This window comes from Peromyscus californicus, unplaced genomic scaffold (genome assembly GCF_007827085.1).
Source record: "Peromyscus californicus insignis strain IS unplaced genomic scaffold, ASM782708v3 Scaffold_3__1_contigs__length_106647218, whole genome shotgun sequence".
Taxonomy (NCBI): domain Eukaryota; kingdom Metazoa; phylum Chordata; class Mammalia; order Rodentia; family Cricetidae; genus Peromyscus; species Peromyscus californicus.
This window is the reverse complement of record NW_026294551.1, coordinates 37,606,368-37,628,655: the sequence shown is the minus strand read 5'-3', so window position 1 is coordinate 37,628,655 and position 22,288 is coordinate 37,606,368. Positions and strand designations below refer to the sequence as shown.

General features: G+C 46.0%; 1 protein-coding gene across 3 annotated transcripts in view; it reads left to right on the top strand.

Annotated features, from left to right (window-relative positions):
• The window catches only part of Chct1 (CHD1 helical C-terminal domain containing 1), a 44,036-nt gene extending 22,048 nt beyond the window's left edge, over positions 1–21,988 (top strand). The window contains exons 1-6 of one of the 3 annotated variants that reach the window (XM_052757975.1): positions 12,047–12,324; positions 13,760–13,861; positions 14,090–14,265; positions 15,051–15,150; positions 18,910–19,096; positions 21,855–21,988. In XM_052757975.1, coding sequence (XP_052613935.1) covers positions 12,073–12,324; positions 13,760–13,861; positions 14,090–14,265; positions 15,051–15,150; positions 18,910–19,096; positions 21,855–21,940 — 903 coding nt within the window. In that variant the 5' untranslated portion in view covers positions 12,047–12,072 and the 3' untranslated portion in view covers positions 21,941–21,988. Of the gene's footprint in view, positions 1–7,693; positions 7,870–9,611; positions 9,720–12,046; positions 12,325–13,759; positions 13,862–14,089; positions 14,266–15,050; positions 15,151–18,909; positions 21,008–21,854 lie in introns of those variants that run through there. The other 2 variants (XR_008222430.1, XR_008222431.1) reach the window with 2 other exon arrangements.
• Positions 21,989–22,288: the final 300 nt, after the last annotated feature.

The following is a 22,288-nucleotide window of genomic DNA, read 5'->3' as shown; positions in this document are numbered from 1 at the left end:
ATTTGGAGACCAGGCTGGCCTCGAATTCACAGAGATCCGCCTACCTCTGCCTCCCGAGTGCTGGGATTAAAGGCGTGCGCCACCACCGCCCAGCTTCGTTTCTTATTTTTATGGCCTTCATTATTTCAAGTAGTGCTGACCAGACTCTCTCCTAATCTGGGTTTATCTGCTGTTCCTCTCATAATTAAACTGGGGCAGTGTTTTTTGTTTCCATTTAGTTTTGAAGGAGAGAGAGAGAGAAAGAGAGAGAGAGAGAGAGAGAGAGAGAGAGAGAGAGAGAGAGAGAGAGAGAAAGAGAGGAATTGTCCTTTAGACAATTGTCCTTTAGACATTTGGGGCAGAAGAAGTGTCCTCCTCTCTTTTTGGATGTCATGTGAGTACAGAGTATCCAAAAGATATGATTAGTAATGTTATCCTGCAACACTTGGTGAACATAGTATTTTCCATTCCTACATTGAAATGTGCTGTCTTTCCCTTTTCCTACTCTGTTCTTTGGATAGTTGTGATGTTGTTGTTTGTCTGTTTCTTTTCTTTTGGTGCTGGGGACCACACTCAGGTCTTGTATATGCTGAACAAGTGCTCCACCACTGAGCTGTACCCACCGGTGCTATAGCTCAGACATTGGTTATTGTTGTTTGGGTGCTTATTTGTTTTTTGGTTTTGGTTTTTGACACAGGGTCTCACTATGTAGCTCTAGCTGTCCTAGAACTCACTATGTAGACCAGGCTGACCTCAGACTCACAACTACCTGCCAGCCTCTGCTTCTGAGTGCTGGGGTTAAATGCATGTGCCACTATACCCAGCAGTAGCTCAGATTTTGATGAGCATCAAAAGCCATTTCAAAGAAGAGCATGGTGGTTTGACACTATGACCTTCGACTCAGTGGATTTACTCAGGATACTCCTAATTCATACCTGGAGTCCAGAAAGACAAAGAGTTCTCTCATAGTCTGAAATTGAACTTAACAGAATGAGCCAAAGTGTATTAATTAACACACACTGTTCAAGTAATGGAACATTGCATAGCCCTGAAAATTTCAAAATAATTTAATGTAACCTTTAATTGAATGAATCCTGGGATTCCTCCAGCTCCTTAAATTTTAGACCATGGAAGTTTCAAATGCTTCTCAAGGTTTCCCTAAATCCTTAGGAATTGACCTCCTTCCCGTGGTGTCTTCTAACTGCTTCCTGCCTCTGCCTCAGCCTTTTTGTTGCTTTTGTTTTACTCTGTAGCACCATTTTTTGTTTTTGTTTTTTTCAAGACAGGGTTTCTCTGTGTAACAGTCCTGGCTGTCCTGGAACTTGCTTTCTAGACCAGGCTGGGCTCGAACTCACAGAGATCCACCTGCCTCTGCCTCTCAAGCACTGGCATTGAGTGCCCCACCACTGCCGGACTGTAACACCATTTCTTGTTTTTCTTTTTCTTCTTCTCCTTCTCCTTCTTCTTCTTCTTCTTCTTTTAGTTTTGAATGCTCAGCCTTAGCTTAGTTCTTTTCTGGCTAGCTCTTTTAACTTAAATTAACCTGTTTTTCTTTATCTACATTTTGCCTCTGGGCTTTTTCCCTTTTCTTGCTTTCTTGCTGTCTCTGTGTCTGGCTGGCATCTGCCTGGCTTCTTGCCCCAGGCATGTCCCTCATTCTCTCCTCCATCTTCTCTTGTTCTTCCTCTTTTTCTTTAACCTATATTTCTCCTATTTATTCTCTGCCCGCCGGCCCCACCTATCCTTTCTCCTCCCTCGCTATTGACCATTCAGCTCTTTATTAGACCAATCAGGTGCCTTAGGCAGGCAAGGTGAAACAAATGCAGCACATCTTTACATAATTAAACACATGCAGCAGAAACAAATGTAACACACCTTTACATAGTTAAAGTAATAGTCTGCAGCAAAAACAAATGTTACACATCTTTGCCTAGTTAAAATAATATTCCACAACATCAGATGAAGTCTGGTGATTTGAAGTCTGGTGATTAGAAGTCTGTGGTGACCTCTGAGAAAGGATCATTGGACCCAAAGAGCCTCGTATGGCTGAACGTGATCCCTTATCTAGGTTCATTTTTATTCTTGTAAATTCCAGTTTTAGCAAAGGACAGTTTGGCAAGACCCCATCTATGATGGTCCATAGTGCTTATCAACTTGAAAAGTCAGAACAGTGTTCTTAACCTGTAAATTGAGACTCCTTTGGGGTTAAATGATCCTTTCACAGGGGTCTCATATCAGATATCCTCCATATCAGATCTTTACATTACAATTCATAACAGTAGCAAAATTATAGTTATGAAGTAGCAATGAAAATAACTTCATGGTTGGAGGTCACCACAGCACTAGGAACTGTATTAAAGGGCTGTAGTGTTAGGACGGTTGAGAACCACTGTGCTAGAGTCACCGGAGAAGCCTCTAGCACACCTGAGAGGAATTATCTAGGTTATGTTAGCTCCTGGCCATGTGTATCAGGGATAACCCTTTTCTTTTTTCATTAGCACCATTTCTTATCATTGTCTTTTTATCACTTTTAAAATTCAAGTTTAATTTTTTAATATTTCTCATATTACTACTCTATTTATATCATTTCCACCCCTCCCTCTCTCCCTGTAACGTCTTTTGTCTCTACCTTTACCCCTTCTCAAATTCATAACCTTCTCTTCCAGATTGATAGATAGATAGATAGATAGATAGACAGATTATAGATAGATAGATAGATAGATAGATAGATAGATAGATAGATATGGAGATATAGATATGGACCTACTTAGTCTATTTAGTGTTGCTCATATGGACATGTTAGGGCTGACCACTTTGGATTCATCCCTAGAGAAGACTGATTCTTCCTCTCAGCAGCCACTGATTTCATAGAGCTCTTCATCTAGGCATGGGGCCATATGAAATTTCCCCCATTAACTTTGGCATGTTAGGGCTAGAGAGATGGCTCAGTGGTTAGGACCACTGGTTGTTCTTCCAGAAGACTCGGGTTCAATTCCCAGTACCCACATGGAAGCTCACAACTGTCTGTAACTCTAGTTCTGGGGAATCTGACACCTTCACACCAATGCATATAAAATAAAGTTAAAGAAAAGAGCCGGGCGGTGGTGGCGCATGCCTGTAATCCCAGCACTCGGGAGGCAGAGGCAGGCGGATCTCTGTGAGTTCGAGGCCAGCCTGGTCTACAGAGCTAGTCCAGGACAAGCTCCAAAGCTACAGAGAAACCCTGTCTGGGAAAAGAAAAAGAAAAGAAAAGAAAGCAAATAATAGCATTTTAAAAAAGGGTGTGGGGGGACTGGAGAGATGGCTCAGAGGTTAAGAGCAGCCAGTGCTCTTAGAGGTCTTGAGTTCAATTCCCAGCAACTATATGGTGGCTCACAACCATCTATAATGAGATCTGGTGCCCTCTTCTGGCCTGCAGGCATACATGCAGACAGAACAGCGTGTATGTAATAAATAAATCTTTAAAAAAAAAAATTCCAGCCTGGGCTACCAAGCGAGTCCCAGGAAAGGCGCAAAGCTACACAGAGAAACCCTGTCTCGAAAAACGGAAAAAACAAAACAAAAAAAAAAATTGGCGTATCATTGTGCAGGCCTTGCTCAGACAGCCATATTGCTGGGATTTCGTGGGTGCAGTTTCTCTGTCGTATGACTATCTAGCGCAGAAGTCCTGGTCCTCTAGTTCCTACAATCTTAGAATTTGGTCCTTTGGCTCTTACAATCTATATATGTATCACACACACATATATATGGTTTAGGGAAATGGAAGTAATATATTCTACTATAGAGTCTGTGACCCCTCCAGCTAGGGATAGTTGGCTAGGCTAACAATATCAGACATGAACTTCCTCCTGCTGAGCGGGCCTTACGTCTAGGTAGATGCCTGTTGGTCACCGTCCAGATAAAAAGTTCCACTACTGCACCACTGAGGGTATCTTGCTGGACCCTTCACTGTTACTGTTCATAGACTTATGGCTGGGTCTGACTATTGATAGATTTTTTTCCCCTTGGCAGCTTGTCATATTTTTTGTATATTTTGCAAACACACACACACACACACACACACACACACACACACACACACACACATTTTAAGTAAGTTTATTAAATAATATGTTCCTCTGTGGCTTTTCCAAACCTCTCTAGTGTTAGTTATTGCGCCTTCCTCCCTCTTCCTCTATATTACCCTCATTCTCTAGTTAAAACCCCTCCTGTTTTCTCATTTACCCCTTTATAGCATCTGTGCCCTGCTCTCCTCCTTGATCAAGCCCCACCCACCACCATTACCCTTTTATGTCTTGGCTGGAAGTTAATTCATCCTATTCCAAACCAAACACATAGTCAAGGCTCTCCAGTAGACAGGGATGTAACTGGAGATCTGTGTATTGTGGGGAATGGCTGTATCTTGTACCACAAAGCAAACACACACAATCCAGATTAATAACGTGTTCAGCTACCTTGTCCCCGGGAATGTTTTATCCAAACGCTAGTATCTGTTCTAGACTCGTTCCCAGCATCCCCAGTCTCTCACCCTGTCTGCTTTGAAAACTTCTGTCTCTACAGAGCCCATCTAACTCCTCTTCTGTTGGCTGCTTTCCAGATGAAAATAAAAAACCCAGACCAGTTTCTCATTTTCCACTTGAGATTAGCCCAACTGCCTCTCGTTGGCAATCAACTCAGGTATCTTTTGCCTCAGCAGCTTTTGATGCTTTATCCTCTCCTACAAGGAGTTCTGGTGCCAGCAGTAAGGATGTTTTCTTCGTTAGCACCAGGAACATCTATCCATCCAGTCATTTATTCAATTCAACAAATATTTGTTGAGCCCTGGGCTAGAAACTGGGATTATGGATTGCTGATTTAAACAGGGCTCTACCCTCAGTGGTCTCTGGTGAAAGGGAACAAATGCTATCCAAACACTTACCATGTGCCAGACACACTGATGGCCCTTTTATCTGCCTGAGCTTTATTTAATCCTCAGGGAAACTCTGAGAGACGGGCTTTATTATTTTGTTTTTGCAATGGAGGAAACTGTAGTTCAGAGTTGGTTTCATCCTGGAAAATGCTCAAGTTTGATGGAGAGGAGAGACCCCTGCTGTATAGCAGTGTGGGGGTTCTGTTGTGTAAATATTGTTACTGCATCCAATATCTAGCTGGCGACTAGCTTGATTGGTAGAGGCCTTGCCTAGCATGCACACAGCCCTGGGTTCCGTCCCCAGCACTGCATAGAGCAGAGTGTGGTGGTGTATGTGTGTAATCCTAGCACTCAGAAGGTAGAGGCAGAAGAATCAGAGGTTGGAGATTAAGGGCCAGCCTAGGACACCTGAGGCTATTTTGTTTGTCTGTTGAGACAGGGTCTCACTAATTAGCCTTGGCTGGCCTGGAACTTGTTATGTACACTAGGCTGACGTTGAACTCATAGAGATCCAAATGTCTCTGCTTTCAGAGTGCTAGAATTAAAGATATGAACCACCACAATCGCCCCCGCCTTTTTTTTTTTTTTTTCCGAGACAGGGTTTCTCTGTGTAGTTTTGGTTCCTGTTCTGGATCTCGCTCTGTAGACCAGGCTGGCCTCGAACTCACAGAGATCTGCCTGCCTCTGTCTCCCGAGTGCAGAGATTCAAGTGTGCCACCCACCGCCTGGCTTTTTTTTTTTTTTAAGAAGGCTGGCCAGGGCTGGAGAGATGGCTCAGCGGTTAAGAGCACTGGCTGTTCTTCCAGAGGTCCTGAGTTCAATTCCCAGCACCCACATGGTGGCTCACAACCATCCGTAATGAAATCTGGTGCCCTCTTCTGGCCTGCAGGTGTATATGCAGACAGAACACTGTATACATAATAAATAAATAAATCTTTAAAAAAAAAAAAAAAAAAAAAAAGAAGGCTGGCCAGATGACTCATTGGGTAAAGGTGCTTGCCACTAAGTTGTTCCATACACACACACACACACACACACACATACACACATAATACAAAAACTGTTAAATCAATACCCAGCTGTCAAAGGTGGCATGAATGAATGTAGAGTTAGGAAGAGATGCCTAGCAGAACACCATTAAATATTTCTACCACAGAGACACAATAGACATAATCTGAAAAGTTAATAATCAGCTCTGGTGATCCAACCTTAGGAAAATACTAGTGTTTGCACTTCCCTCGGTTGGATCTCTACAAGGGATAACTGAGGACTTAAGCTCACCATACCAGTCTTTCCCAAATTTGCCTAATGATAAGAAGCATCTATTAAAATATCATGCCATCTCCGGGGATTCGGATTCTAAAGGTCTGAAGCAGGTGATTTTTTTTTTCACAGTCTGGAAGACTTTGATATTAATTAACACTGCTCCCAGAAACACCAATCTGGGCTTGATGGGAGGTAGACAAAATCCAGTGCCCTGGAGGACAGATCCTGGGAGAAACTGTTGCAAAACCTGTAGATGATTTTTTTTCTCTCTAACATTATTCCCAGCTCAAGTGTTTGCTCACTGCATTAATTCAGACTCACCTCTAAATCTCATCTCAAGAGAGAAACCTTCCTGTAAAAGCAGAGTGGAAATCCTTTGGCCCAGCAATTTGACAGCCTCACAGACACTTGCATATTATTAGGCTATTTAGAAATATGCTCTGAAGTTCTGAGGTTGTCATTCTGCAGTGTTATTTTGATACCCTGACAAGATATTTTTAGAGCAAGAAGCCCAAATTAAAACATTGTGACAAAAAAAAAAGGTGAGATTAAGTAAAAGCTTCATTAAATGGAAAACTACAGCACATATTCAGTTAAGAGCAGGGAAATAACTACAAAATATATTTTGAGAACTGTTTGGAGAGTAGCAGGAGATAAAGAGATATTTACGGCCCATGTGCTTGGAGGGATCTACATCCTGTCAGCAAGGGAAGTAAGGCCTTACAGCCTGTTTTGATTGACAGGCCCACATGCCTTGGATTGGCCCAGGCAAAGCTAATCCCCTGTCCACACCTCAGGGGAAGCCTATAGCACTTGACCTTCACTGTATGTGATCACGAAAGCTCAGGACTTACTTTAATCCCTGGGTGCTTGATTTGGGCCTGACATATGGTTAGCAAGACTGCCTACCTTTTGTCTTTTCCTGCACCGGTCCTCTCAAGACTGTGTGTGACGTTTCTCGGTGCCTCCAGTTAAGGGCTTCCACGACTTAGATTTAAAGACCTATCTAATCCCCAAAACCACTGCTGAAAAGGTGCACACAACTCCATTATACCTGCTAGAGCCTGCTTCCTAAAGTCTTTAATGAGTTCAAGTACAATTTGCTGCACTTTCAAAGCTCTGTTGATTCCCTCAAGCCCTATCTTAAGTAATGATTCAGACCCGTATGACCTTGGAGTAGGGGTGTCTTGGCCCTCATCTGGGAGCCGTAGGCTCTGTTTGCTGATACAGTACTACAGCTGTGATAAGCATTTGAATGCCTTTCCTTTCCTAGGGGTCTTGATAGAATTTTAGCTACATAACAATAATTTGCCTTAAGATCAAAACACCTTTTTTAGCAATTCTAAGGATACCCTTAAGTATCTCATCAAGGAAGGGATAGAGGAGAGTTCTTGGGGAAATAGAAAGTTTCTGTGCCGGGAGTGGGGTGGGGGTAGGGGGGTAGGGGTAGGGGTGGGGGCAGCAGAAACAGATCTTCAGATCTGTGAGGCAAGGTTCAAGGAGTTGCTAAGAACTATTTTCCATGCTTACTTAATTCAGAATACATAAGGGAAGTTGGAGTCTCTATCTTGTGAACCTATGGTGGAGAGTGATACATAATCACTATGAGAACAGTCTGTGCGGTAACGGAGAATGCCAGCCTGCACCAAATGGAGTGTGGGCAAACCACCAGGCCTCACCTCCCATACTGCCCTCACAGATGTCTAGTAAACATGGTGAGTAGCTTTTTTTTTTTTTAACATTTATTTATTGGGGGGGAGGGAGGGTGTGAGTGTGTGTGTGTGTGAGTGTGTGCAGGTCAGAGGACAGGTTTTTGTTTTTTGTTTTGGTTTGGTTTTTGTTTGTTTGTTTGTTTGTTTGTTTTCCAAGACAGGGTTTCTCTGTGTAGCCCTGGCTGTCCTGAAACTCGCTCTGTAGACAAGGCTGGCCTTGAACTCAGAAATTCACCTGCTTCTGCCTCCCCAGTGCTTGGATTAAAGGTGTGTGCCACACCATCTGGCCAGAAGACAATTTGGGGAGTTGATTCTCTCCTTGGACTTGTGGGTCCTAGTGATCAAACTCATGCGGCCCTAGTCTCCTGAGTCATCTTGCCATCCCACGGTGTCTAGCTTTTAAAACTAAATGGTAAATGAGTTGACTTGCCCTACAGAGTGGTTTGATGCTGACCAATTGAATTTTGAAGTGTGTTTCTCAAAAGCAATGGCTCTGTGTTTGGCTTCAGTTAATGTTGTACATGAGCCATTTCTCTGGCTATTATCAGTCCTCTGCTCAGGCTACTCCCCATGTTTGATAATAAAGCCATTATGTAAACAGTGCAGCCATTCAAAGCTTAGGATTTGCTGGAGGCTTTTGGAGTGAAAGGGGGGTGTTGAAGAGAATGCAATGGCTAAGCCTTTGTTTCTAAAACCTGTTTCTCTCTTTTGAAATGTAGATGTGTGTGTTTGTGTGTGTGTGTGTGTGTGTGTGTGTTGTGCACAAGAGTAATATACATGTATATGCTTATTCAGATCTTCTTTTTCAGTGTTGGTCATATCGATGTCACGTTTAGATTTAATGTACATACCCATTTGTGTTCTTTTTTTGAGACAGAATGTCTGTACGCAGCTGGGTGACCAGCACTCAGTCTGTACAGACGTAGGCCAGGCTGGACTTGAACTTGTAATAGCCCTTCTTCTCCCTCCTGGTGATGAGATTACAGGCATGTGTGTCTGGTCTCTGTGGTGCTGAGCAGAAACTCAGGACTTTACCACCTGACCTACTTCCTGAGCCCTCTGTTATGTTTTCAATCTTTTTTTGTTTGTTTGGTTTTTTTTTTTGGTTTTTCAAGACAGAGTTTCTCTGTAGCTTTGGAGCCTGTCTTGGAACTTACTACTCTATAGACCAGGCTGGCCTCAAACTCAGAGATCCACCTGCCCCTGCCTCCCAAGTGCTGAGACTAAAGGCATGCGCTACCACTGCCCTGTGTGTTTTCAATCTTTTAATAATGCTATTTAGTTTTTGTTTGTTTGTTTTTTTTCCGAGACAGAGTTTCTCTGTGTAACAGCCCTGGCTATCCTAGAACTTGCTCTGTAGACCAGGCTAGCCTCAAACTCAGAAAATCACCTGCCTCTGCCTCCTCAGTGCTGGGATTAAAGGTGTGTGCCACTACTGCCTGGCTCACTATTTAGTTCTTCTTATGGGTAGCTTTTTTTTTTTTTTCAAGATTTCTAGTTGGGTATTGACCTATCTCCCCCATCCCCCACTTCTTGGTGACTACATTTAGATTCCTTCATACGTGCATACTGCTTTTACTGCAGGTTTCCATATGGCCCTTCAAATGGCCCTTAGTGTTAATTGTCCCCCCCATATTCCCTCTCTTACCCCTCACCCACCCTCTTCCCATTTAGGCCTCCCACTCCAGTCTACCCCGTCTCTTCATAACTATATATTCTATGTTTTGATTTGGGTTTTGAGACAGATTTTGCTGTGTATCCCAGACTTGCCTTGAACTTACTACAGACAGCCCTATTGCTTCAGCCTTCCTGGACACTGGTGTTGCAAGATCACTGGCCTGCCCAGCTTACAGGTACAAAAACTAACAGGGGGAAGAAATTCCCTTTGAGATTGTGAAGCGTGCACTCCAACATCCTTTTCAGTGTATATCCAAAAATGTGTCCCAGTATATGGGATTGGGCCACACATGCTGACCCCACTCCTGTCTCACATCTGTAGCACCAATCCTAATTGGTCTTAATAAAAACCCGGAGCCAGATATTGGGGTAAATGCTGGAAGATCAGAGAAGCAGAGCAGCCAGCCACTAGAGTTCTTACCTCTACTGAAACCTCAGCCTGGAAAGAGACTGAGTTCCTGTCTCCTCCTGTCTTATATTCCTTTCTCCACCCAGCCATAGATTAAAGGTGTGTGTGTGTGTGTGTGTGTGTGTGTGTGTGTGTGTGTGTGTGTGTGTACCACTCCCTGGCTCTGTTTCTCTTTTAGACTGGATCAATCTTGTGTAGCCCAGGGTGGCCTTGAACTCACAGAGATCCGTCTGCCTCTGCCTCCCGAATGCTGGCATTAAAGGTGTGCGCCACCACGACCTGGCCTCTATGGCTAACCAGTGGTTTAGCTCCCCGCTCTGATCTTCAGGAAAGCTTTATTTGTTAGCTCACAAATGAAATATCACCGCACACGTCTCAGTGGGTATAACTATAGAATAAGCCTTGAACGTGGGTGACAGATATGTGTCATAACATTTTATTTATCCTATTGATGACATTTCCAGAATGGTTTCCAGAATGTCACTGTTGTCAAATCTTTTTCTCCTTAGGACTATCCCTAGACTGGACAGCGATAATGCATGGTTTACATCTTCAAACGCATTAACAATTAACTCCCTCTAGAGTGTCTAGGAGGCCTTTTGTCTTCCTCTAACCACCCTTAGCTGTGAAATAACCCTCAGGGAACAGATCTTCCAAAGTGAAGGCAGAGAAGTAGGGACTTTGATTCTGCCCCTTCCCCTCCCCCACAATTTGCTAAACCTAATGGTACAAGGAATAGGAATAGAGGATAGTTAAGAGTTTCTGGCTGGAGAAATGGCTCAGCAGTTAAGAGCACTGACTGTTCTTCCAGAGGTCATGAGTTCAATTCCCAGCACCCACATGGTGGCTCATAACCACCTGTAATGAGATCTGTGCCCTCTTCCTGCCTGCAGTCCATACATGCAGACAGAACACTGTATACATAATATATATGTATATGTATGTGTATGTGTGTGTGTGTGTGTGTGTGTGTGTGTGTGTGTGTGTATATATATATATATATATATATATATATATATATATATAAAATATAAAGAGTTTCTGGACAGAAAAGGAACTCACCCAAACCCCAGGGACTCCCAGCCTCCAGCCTTGAAGCTGTCAAGAGCCAACATGTCCTGTCCCCCTGTCCTGTGTGACTAGATGGACAGAGGGAATACTCTATTGGCCGACAGCGGCCCGATCCAGTGGCCACCAGCGAAGAGGGAGAACATGATCAAACTGGGTGAGGGAAAGTTGCTCTGCAGTCCCTGAAGACACCCAAGAGGTCCTGGCGATAGACTGAATCCAGCGTTCAGGGAAGATAGGTTTAAGTGAGTGGACCGCAGCAGCAACCGTTTGTGCACCAGGCTGCGTTAGCTGCTGACGGACGCGAGGGGGCACTGGTGCCCGGGTAGGGACGAAGCCGTCCTGACAGCCTGGAGCCGGGGAGAGCCTAGCAGCCAGACAGGTTCTTGCGGCTCCAGACGCTGCTGACAGTGTTTGCTCCTGTGGCCCCGGTCACCCGGGCATGCGGGAGGGGAAAGCCGGAGCGCTCGGAATCCGATCAAAAGCCTTGCGCCTGTTTCAGTGGCCACTGAGCTAGGGCGAGTGATAGGACCTGGGCTCCCCAGGCTCGTTGTTGGTACTTGGCACCTACCCCCAGGAAGGTTTTGGCGAGGATTAATGAAATATACGTTGACTGCACTTGTGTAAAATACCCTTAAAGCAACCCCGATCTTCTGGCACAACCAGTTTATTAACTTGGTGGCTACAGGGGCTAGCAGTGTATTTCAGTAGAGATTTATTATATCCCGTTCTCTCTTCAGTCCTTTGTTCCGGAAAGGACTGTTACAACCCCCACCCCACCCCACCTCCGCCAACACACACTCTCTCAAGAAGCCCCCGGTGTAACTACGGAGGCAGGAGGGGTATCCATCCAGGAAAATCACTTCAAAAGCCTTATCAGGGTTTAAAATCAATAGCATCTGGCTGGAGGTGTGCCATCCTGCGCTGGTCAGCTGTGAGCGCTGACGGGGCGGCGGAGGGTGGGGGTGGGGGTTGGGGATGGGATGGGGCAGGGTACTCAGCACACCTGGCTCACTTACTCACTTACCGAGTTCAGTTCCCAGTTGGAGGAGATGGTTGGTGGCCACCCTGAGGCACTAGTGGACAGGATAGAGAGGGGCCTGAGCTCTGTGCTGGCAGTTGCCATGGTTTTCCTCCGAGTTCTGGAGCCAACTTGCCTACTACTGGGGCTCTCAGGTCACAGAAGTAGTAAGTTAGAAGCCTGTGGGGGACCCGAGGAGTGCTGTCCTGAGGCTGCCAGCCCAGCTGTTGAGATGGAAGCCTCACATGGGCAGGGCAGTGAAGGAGCCAAGCCATTAGAGAAGGTAAAGTGAGGCTGGGATGTGAGGGAACCAGGGAAGGGGCTGGATTTGGAAAGCCATGAACATAAAATTCAAGGAAGAAGACAAGGAGAAAAAAATTGGTGGTGTATGTGGATTAGCAAGAACCCCAAAGAACAAGTTCAAACAGTTGAGTTAGGGTGTAGGTCAGTAGTGGAGAGCTTGCCCGAGTGGGGTGTGATCTCCCAGAACCACAAAGTGAGGGATAAATGATAAACACATTTATCAAAGATGTGTTTCTGGCAAGATGATGGGAAGTGCCATTTTGCTGTTATAAAGGCTCACCCACACCTATGTGAGCATACCTATGTGGTCTGTGTACAGTTAATGTGGCTATGTTCATGGAGTTAGCCAGACTCGCCCTCTACAGTGGGGAGGAGCTTGTTCTGCCCCTTCTTTGCCTTTCCCCTAGCTTCCCTTTAAAGTGCTCTGAGTGTGGTTCTTCCTCTCTGAACACAGACAGCAGGTGATCTGATTGTCCCGAGAGGTTGTGAAAATGTAAGGTGCACGCCTTTAATCCCAGCACTCGGGAGACAAGAGGCAGGCAGATCTCTGTGAGTTCAAGGCCAACCTGGTCTACAGAGTGAGTTCCGGGACAGCCAGGGCTACACAGAGGAAAGAAAAAAAAAAAAAAGAAGGCAAACCCAGTGACACCAGTTGAATTCTGTGCAGAGTTTTAGTAGTATTTCACAGCCACTTTGTCACCACTCATTTTATTCTGTTTTCTCCTTGCCCCACTTATGTGTCACAAGACTCCTGTTATCACCACCTTACTTACTGGGTACACTTCAAATGCGTGTCATAATGCTAAAATTCAGAGATGAGTAGATATGGGCCTTGGACCTCAATAAAGTGCCAAATAAAAGGAAAAGCAGCTGGGCGGCGGTGGCGCACGCCTTTAGTCCCTGCACTCGGGAGGCAGAGCCAGGCAGATCTCTGTGAGTTCGAGGCCAGCCTGGTTGGTCTACAGAGTGAGATCCAGGACAGGCACTAAAACTACACCGAGAAACCCTGTCTTATAAAACCAAAAAAAAAAAAAAAAAAAAAAAAAAAAAGAAAGAAAGAAAAGCAATTGCTGCCCACCCCCTTACAGAGTCCAATGCCTCACTATTCTCAGTTATAAGCAGAGGTAATGGTAGCTAACCTCAAAGAATTCGTGGGAAAAGAAATGAGTTAATGTTTATCAGGATGTTAATGTTAATTTTCCTAGTATAGCCAAGAATTATTGGAAAAGAAACAGGTGAAATATTCTAGGTTTTCTAAGCAGGTTTCTTTGCCCAGGCTCACTAACCTAATGGTGTTTTAAGAAAGAGATCACAGGGAGAATGGAGAGGGTTTGACTGTCGAAGATATTTGCCAGTATCTGCCCGGCACTGGTCCTCAGGCCCAAGGCCTCGCTGACTGTGCCACCCCCTTCCAGGTGGGGAGAGTCCCCTGCTTAGAGAGGAACTTCAGCACCGTTCCCACTGGAGATGCTCTGGTCCGTCATGCCAAGGGCCTGAGCCAGGATACCTTCAAAATTGTAAGGGGCTATCCTGGAACCCTGTCCCTACTAGCCTGGGAGGAATCAGGAGGCTTCTGATCTGTCACACTCAGGATGGAAGCGGGTGGGAATCCCCTGGAGCCTTGTCAGCACACGGCCCTTTGTGAGCCACTAAGACTGCAGGCAGGCCAGTTTGCCTGACACGGGACTGTCCACCTGCCTTTCTCCCCACCTCTCCGCCCCTCCCCTTACCTGTGACTCCCTCAGTGTAAGGAGTACCTGAGGCCTCTGAAGAAGTTCCTGCGAAAGCTGAACCTGCCCAAGGACCTTCCCCAGAAGAAGCGGGTCAAGTTTACAAAGCGGAGCCTGGAGGCCCTGGGGGACCACATCAACACCTTCCTGCAGCATTACTGCCGGGCCTGGGAGATGAAGCACTGGAAAAAGTAGGCAGCCTCCTTGCCTTATCCCACCTCCAGTCAAGGCTCCCCAGTCAGGGAGAGGGTTAGGGTCCTGGGAGAGGGCAGATGTTGAAAGAACAGGTCCTTGTAGCCACCAGGGCAGCACTGAGTGTTCCTTAGCTGTACACGCAGTAGACACAAGCCTTTCCCAAGAGCCTCCAGATGCCTCAGTAGGTGAGGCATTCCTTACTAAGCCCACTGACCTGAGTTCTGTCCCTCAGACCCATGTGGTGGAGGGAGAGATCCATGCCTATTGGTTGTCCCCAGACCTTCACACATGCACTGTGGCACACACACACACACATACACACACACACACACACACACACACACACACACACACACGTTTTTTTTTTTTTGTTTTTTTTTTTAAAAGATTTATTTATTTATTATGTACACAGAAGAGGGCACCAGATCTCATTACAGATGGTTGTGAGCCACCATGTGGGTGCTGGGAATTGAACTCAGGACCTCTGGAAGAGCAGTGGGTGCTCTTAACCTCTGAGCCATCTCTCCAGCCCCCACACACACGTTTTTAAGCCTCTCCTGAGAAGAGTCCTGTAGCCTCGAGGTGAACAGGCGCTGTATGCAGGTGCTTGTTAGCAGCATACGGCATTTCTGTCCTGGTCTCCACCTCCACCCCCTCAACTCGAAACTGAGGAAGCAACTTGCAGCCCATTTCTACTGGATAGATCCTGGTCACAGACAGTGCAGAGGGAGAACAGGTTCTCTTCAGCCTCTCTCAGTCTGTCTCGGGTTTCTCTCTGCAGGATGCTCTGGCGATTTGTCTCCCTCTTCTCAGAGCTGGAGTCGAAGCAGCTTCGCCGGCTCTATAGGTACACCAAAGCCAACCAGACAGCCAAGTTCCTGGTGAGGTTTCCAGAAAGCTCCTTGGAGGTCCGGCAGGAGTTTGGTCAATGTGCTCTTAGATCCTGAGGGGAGGACTCAGACTGAGTGGCTCTCTAATGCCTGTCCCCTCTTGTCCCTTCCAGAGCTCACTGCTGAGGAAGCACCACCACTCATACCTTCCCCTACACTGTCCCCTGAGGGACCTGACTAGGGCCACCAAATCATGACGTTTATTCCTCTTCCATGCTCACACCATGGTTTTAGCATGGATGGAAACCAGGGCTTCGTGCGTGCCAAGCAAGTGTTCTTTCTGCAGCCCCCAGACCCCAGCCAGGCTACCCTTTATTTTAAGGTTAAACCTTCCAGGTTTTTTTTGAGAGTGATAGTGTCTTATTTGCTTGTTCATAATGAAACAGTTTTCTTTTTAAAATCCTAACTTTCGAAAATTTAAATTGAGAGCCTGAAGATATATTTGGAAGCCATCTGGCCAGTGAAGGCCACAGATCCAGAAGTCACTATAATGACAATGTCTTATATTTAGAAAAGGAACTGCTAGAGCCGGACACTGAGTCGACAACCAATAGACTGGCTCCTGAGGCAGGAGGATCACTCAACCCAGGAGTCAGAGTCAACCTGGTAACACAGCAGAGAAGCCGGGGCTATGTAGATAAATCTGTAGTAGAACACTTGCCTACTTGTGGGAGGCCCTGAATTCAACCCCAGCATTGCAAAACAAAAGTAAGTAGAAGGAGAAGAAAAAGAAAATGGGGCTGGAGAGATGGCTCAGAGGTTAAGAGCACTGGCTGCTCTTCCAGAGGTCCTGAGTTCAAGTCCCAGCAACCACAAGGTGGCTCACAACCATCTATAATGAGATCTGGTGCCCTCTTCTGGCAAGCAGGCAGAACACTGTATACATAATGAATAAATCTTAAAAAAAAAAAAAAAAAAAAGAGAGAGAGAGAGAATTAACAAAATGATCCAAGCATTCATGTTGGAGAGGAGCAGTCGAGGTGGAGTGGGGAGGGGCTGGCCAAGCAGGCATTCGTAAAGGCAGCCGGAGATTGCGTTCTGGCTGTCTTCCCCCTTGTGAGTTCTGGCACAGGTATCTCTCCTCCCAGCATTTGGATGTTTCATTTACAAATTGTGGGTAATAGCTCTAGTTGCTGCTTAGAGTTACTTGTGAGGATCACAGGAAGGAACAGAGAGTGCTTGACACAAAGGTGACTTTCACTGCTGTTGTTGAGGATTATTCTTTTGAACCAGAGGCTCTCAAAGTATGCTCTGAAGTCTTGAGAGAATCCTCAGAAGGTGAGACCTATTTAACATGCAAAAGATAGAAAAATGGATTCCAGTGAACCATAGTATGGACAGTTCACCAACAGATCGATGAAGAGGTGTGTAATGTATGACTGCAGCCCAGAGATGTTCTGGGAAGGTAAAACTGTGATCGCAGCCGGGCAGTGGTAGCACACGCCTTTAATCCCAGCACTCGGGAGGCAGAGGCAGGTGGATCTCTGTGAGTTCGAGGCCACCCTGGTCTGCAGAGCGAGTTCCAGGACAGCCAGGGCTACACAGAGAGACCCTGTCTCGGCAAAAACAAAACAAAACTTGGAGTGCAGTGAAAAGAGCAGTTTGCCAAGAGCTCCCAGGAAGGAAGGAGAGGGTGAGTAAGTGGATCACAGAAGACTGGGGTAGTGTACCTGTTCTGAAAGACACTGGAAGGGTAGGGACGTTCACCATACATTTATCAAAACCTGTAACAGTGTGTCACTATTAAGTTGCCCGTGTTCTGCAAATAACCCCTTAGCTGTGTTGCTATAAGCAACTCTAATTTTATTGGTTCACCACCACCCCCCCAAAAAAGAGATGAAAGCAGAAGGAATTTAGTTGGGAAAAGATCAGTGAGAATGTGTGTGTGTGTGTGTGTGTGTGTGTGTTGGGGGGTGCCATGGCGGGGGGGGGGGGGGGGGGGGGGGGGGGGGGCGTGCCTTGGGGCAGGGGAGAGAAGGGTGTGGAGAGTGAATACAATCAAGTCACATTTTATTCATGTATGAAAATAAAAGACTCATTTGTATAATTACTACGTTAATTTTAGAAGTTTTAGAAATTAAATAGAAACTATAGAATGTATACAACACAAAACGTAAATCCTAGTGTGATTCCGGGTCTTCTATAGAAAGGGTCTGCTCATGTGGTCTTTCTAGTCTTGACAGATGTGCCTAAAGAGAGTTTCTACAGCTGGGGAAGCATGGAGGTGTGGGTGGCAGGGGCCGGACCCCAAATTTCCACATTGTCCTTTAGAGCAATTTTAAGACTATTATTATTATTGTTACCTTTTGAGACAAGGTCTATATAGTCTTGGCTAGTCTGAACCTCACTATGTAGACCAGGGTGTCCTCGAACTTACAGGTCATAGAGATCTGCTGGCTTCTGCTTCCCAGTGCTAGGATTAGAGGCATGGGCCACTATACCTGTCTAAAAGTCTGTTCCCTTTTTCACCTGGTCACAGTGGCCCAGTCCCTGAATCCCAGCACTCAGGAGGCCAAGGCAGGCCGACTGCAGATCTGATACCAGCCTAGGCTGCACAGTGAGTCCAAGTGAGATCTTGTTTCAAAACAAATAAATGAGCCTGTGGATTTTACTTTATTTTATTTTGGTTTTTCAAGACAGGGTTTCTTTGTATAGCCCTAGCTGTCCTGGAACTTGCTTTGTAGATACCTTTCTGACTTCAAAATCACAAAGATTCACCTGCCTCTGCTTCCTGAGTGTTGGGATTAAAGGTGTGTGCCGCCGCCACCACCACCACCACCACCACCACCACCACCACCACCACCACCATCACCACCACCACCTGGCTGCCTATTCATTTTTCAAAAGTTTACCCATATGGTTCAGATTCCGAACCACAATTAAGAAACTACTGTTTGTTTCATTTTTAGTATGACAACAAAGAAAAGTATCTGTTCTTTTCTAAATATGTATCTGTATGAGGCCGCACTTCTGTGTGCTTCAACCAAGACAACATATCATAAGTCATAAGTCATAACTTATTCACAACTACTGAGTGAGACCTGAAATTGCAGGTCTTCCCTGGAGCCAGATGCTAAAGAGAGCTGAAAATATAAAACACTACTACCTTTCTGAATTTTTTTGGGGGGGGAGCAAAGTTACTTTTTCATAAATAATTTTCATAGAATATTTGTGTATATCTCCTATTTTAATTTTCAAATAATTTAGTAAATACACACTTAACATTTTCTTACCTGTAATCTCTAATAGGGTAAGTATGAATAGCCATGACCACATAAGCACATATTTTGGAGTTCTCACTGATCTCAAGAAGTAAACATGTCCTGAGATCAGGGTAGCTGAGAGTCACTGTGTAAGGACAGAGCTAGGCCCAGTTCTGTTCTCAGGCCCTGGAGATGTCCCCAAGCTGGCCTCAGCTGTTCTCACCCGTGGCTCAGGATGTCCATTTAGCTGTCAATGAATGGAATGCAGCACCTGGTGCAATGGTGCATGCATAATCATAGCCTTCTGTAGGCTGAGACAGGAGGCGAGTGCTTGGACAGGGTTAAACTTACCTAGAAGACACAGATGTCTGCCTAGCCCACCCTACATCCCCAGTTTTTCTGTGACCCTCACCCCATCCCTTTGGCTAGGCAAATGTGAGCTCCTATCTTTTCTCAGCAGCTGGGGGTGGGGTTGGGTAAGGCTGATGCTGTAGAGTTTAGGCCCCTCTCATCTCCAGCCTCTCCTCAACAATGGACCCGATTTCAGGTCGCGTTCTGTCCCTTGGATGCACCAGAGAGATCCTTGCTGGCCAGCCAGGAGGACAGTCTCCCCAGACTCTGCAGCGCCTGGGGCTTGCATGGAAACATCAGCGGCATGAAGGAGAGGCTGTCCAAGATGCAGGCCCCCGGCCAAGAGGCTGGCATGCTGGAGGAGCCAAGGTCCTCAAGAGGAGGTGATGTCCACTGGGTGTCAGGGGAGGCACCAGGGTGAGGGGCTGCAGAGAAGTTCGGGGGTTCTCAGGTTCTCCGATCCTGCCAAGTCCTCTTCCTGTCTACTGCCTCTTCCTTCTCTGTTGTTCCTTCTGTCCTTTCCTTTGCCTTCTTCGGTCTCTTTGCTGTTTGTAGCTCCTCCCCAGATATACTCATTATAGAATCTTTAAAATAGGCAGATAAATGTGGAGAAAAGGAACAGAAAAGTTACCCAATACCCAGAGGTCAGCACTGTTGGCGTTTAGTGCGGTTTTCCCAGTGTTCTGTGTAACGCCCCCTGCAGAGTCATAGTGCATACCTTTTGAATCCAGCCTTTTTTAGTTAACATGGTGTAAAGGCCCTTTCTCACATGACTAGAAGCAGGGTGGAAACAGTTTCTAAGTGCTGAGCTATGGACCCTCAGGAGGTGCTGGGTAGCAGTGGCAGGATGCCCACTCTGATGGAGTGGAATAAAGGGAAAAGGAAAGAGACTCAGTCTCACAGTGAGCTAGGTGGCGTGGGAATGGTCTTTCCAGCCACTTTGGCCTCTGTGCTGACCAAAATGTCTGGTTCTCTGCATGGGGTTATGGGCTTAGGATATGGTGCCTTTTAAATGAAAAGAGGCCGGGTAAAGGTTAGAACCGTGAGGGTTCCTGCTCTACACTAAGGCACAGAGAGACTTGGCGTGCATCTACCTACACTTCTGTGCCCAGGCTTCTGTGCCACGGTTAGCTGCCCCTCCTTGGCTACTGTTGAGGAAGGTAAAAGGCAAGCATGGTGGCCTGGAGAACTCAGAGTGTAGTCCTAACAGGGACGACCTTGAACTCTGAGCCCACTGTCCACACCTTGCCCGTGTTAGGATAACAGGCTGCCACCTGATTTCTGTGGTGCTGAGGAGGATCAAACCCATGGCTTCATGAGAGCTAGGCAAGGATTCTACCCACTGAGGCACCTCTGCAACCTACTTTCTAGTTATTATTATAACATAAAAAATTAAAAGCAGATAAATAAAAATAGGGAGATATAAACATCACATTGTTGTCACCCACCCTTGCACTGTTAACACTTTACAGATCAGTTATGAATGTAAATACATACTTTAACAAAAATGAGACTATGCTGCCTATGTGATTTTGATCTTAACTTGATTTGTGTTTGGGAGCACTTCTCCAACTTCAGTTTTGGAGATAAGGGTCTCTCACTGAATCTGAGCTCACTGATTGGCTGGACTGGCTGATTAAGATGCCGGGATCTTCCAGTCTCTACCTCCCCGCGGTGGAATCCCATGTGTGCCATAACCGTGTTCTACGTGGATGCCGAGGACCCAAACCAGGGCCTTGTTCTTGCGTGGCAAGTGCTTTACTGTGAGCTGTCCCCCTGCACTTGCGTGTAAGTGCCCGCACGCATTTACATACCACATACACGTCGGAGCCTGTCGTGGTCAGAAGAGGGCATCTGATTCCCTGGAACTAGAGTTACAGGCAGTTGTGAACCCCTGTGTGGGTATTGGGAACCAAACCCAGGTCCTCTGGAAGAGCAGCCAGCACGCCTAACCACTGAGCCATCTCTCCAGCCCTCTGAACTTGCTTTTTTAAAATGAATGGCATCAGTCTTTCCAGGCCAGCGTTTCACTTTGTGGAATTGGATAATTGAACATTCCAGAGGTAACTGTTGAGATGGCCTCTCATGCCAGGTACTCCACCTGGTTATGTCTTAGCCTAACAAGCCTTTTTATCCGACTTTTGGGAGAGATCGGGCCATTGTCAGAATCTCCCACAGTCTGATTTTCCTCCCTATTACTTCCTTTTGGCATCTTCTAACTTATTTCTTTACCTATAAACAGACTTTAGATAGAAAGTCTTGATAATGAGTCTCTCTCTCTCTCTCTCTCTCTCTCTCTCTCTCTCTCTCTCTCTCTCCCCCCCCCCCCCTCTCTCTCTCTGTGTGTGTGTGTGTGTGTGTGTGTGTGTGTGTGTGTGTGTGTATTGGAGCTGAGAGCTGGGGACATAGCTCAGTGGTAGAAAATGCTTGCAGCATATGTGAGGATCGGGTTCAGTCCCCAGTAACACACACACACACACACACACACACACACACACACACACACACACACACGAACACACGCGGCTAGTGAATGTGTTGGAGATTAGAGATGATGTGGGGTCCCCCACCCCATTCTTGCATGAGGAAAGCACACCACACTGGTCGACCCATCCTTTGTGGTGCACCAGGGCAGAGCCCGCCTGACAGTGACTGGCATGGTGTTTCTCTTGCACTGTGTTCACAAATCAGATATTGATTAAAACTTGGCAGTGTTGTTGGCCAACAGACCTGTGTTTCCAAAGCACTTGTTTCCAAAGCACTGTCATCAGTGGCGAGGAGTAAGAGGGATGTAGGGGGACATCAAGCAGGTTGGGGTTTGGTCCTCACTGCCTTGCTGTAAAGCTTTGGATATACCACATCCTTGCTCTGTGCTTGGGCAAGCATCCTCACCTGTAAACTGTGTGTGTGTGTGTATGTGTGTGTGTGTGTGTGTGTGTGTGTGTGTGTGTGTGTGTTGTGTGTATGTATGTGTATGTGATGTCATCGCTCTACCTCACAGGTTTCAGTGAAAAGCGAGAGGAAGGGACACACTAGCAGGGGACTTCCTGTTGTTCTATTTTTCACACCCCTGCATGTGTTCCTGCAGTTTCTTACCACTTGTTATGTCATTGAAACCCTCTCTGATTTCTGTTCTTTCAGATTTTTTAAGGAAACTTCCTCAAAAACCAAAGCTGAAGAAAAGGCAGATTAAAGAAAGCCCAGGAACTCCCAGGCGCTACCTATGAGAGACCCACAGGGTTGGAACTCTCAGAGCACTTACTGTATACTCTGGGGGTGGGTGGGTGAGGGGGTTGAATAGGGTAAAGAAAATTTACTTTATCAAAAGGACGCTCAATTTTTTAAATTATGACTAAATGGGGTGGGGAATAATAATCCTTAAGACAATCCTACTTTATTGGCTCAACTTCGTTCATCTTTTATTTGCTTAAAATTATTCGGAGCCAGGCTTGGAGGTCACAACTTTAATCCCAGTACTTGTGAGACAGAAGCAGTTGGATCTCTGTGTGTTTAAGGTCAGCCAAAGCTACACAATAAGACCCTGACTCAGAAGAAAAAAATATTTAGAGCCACTT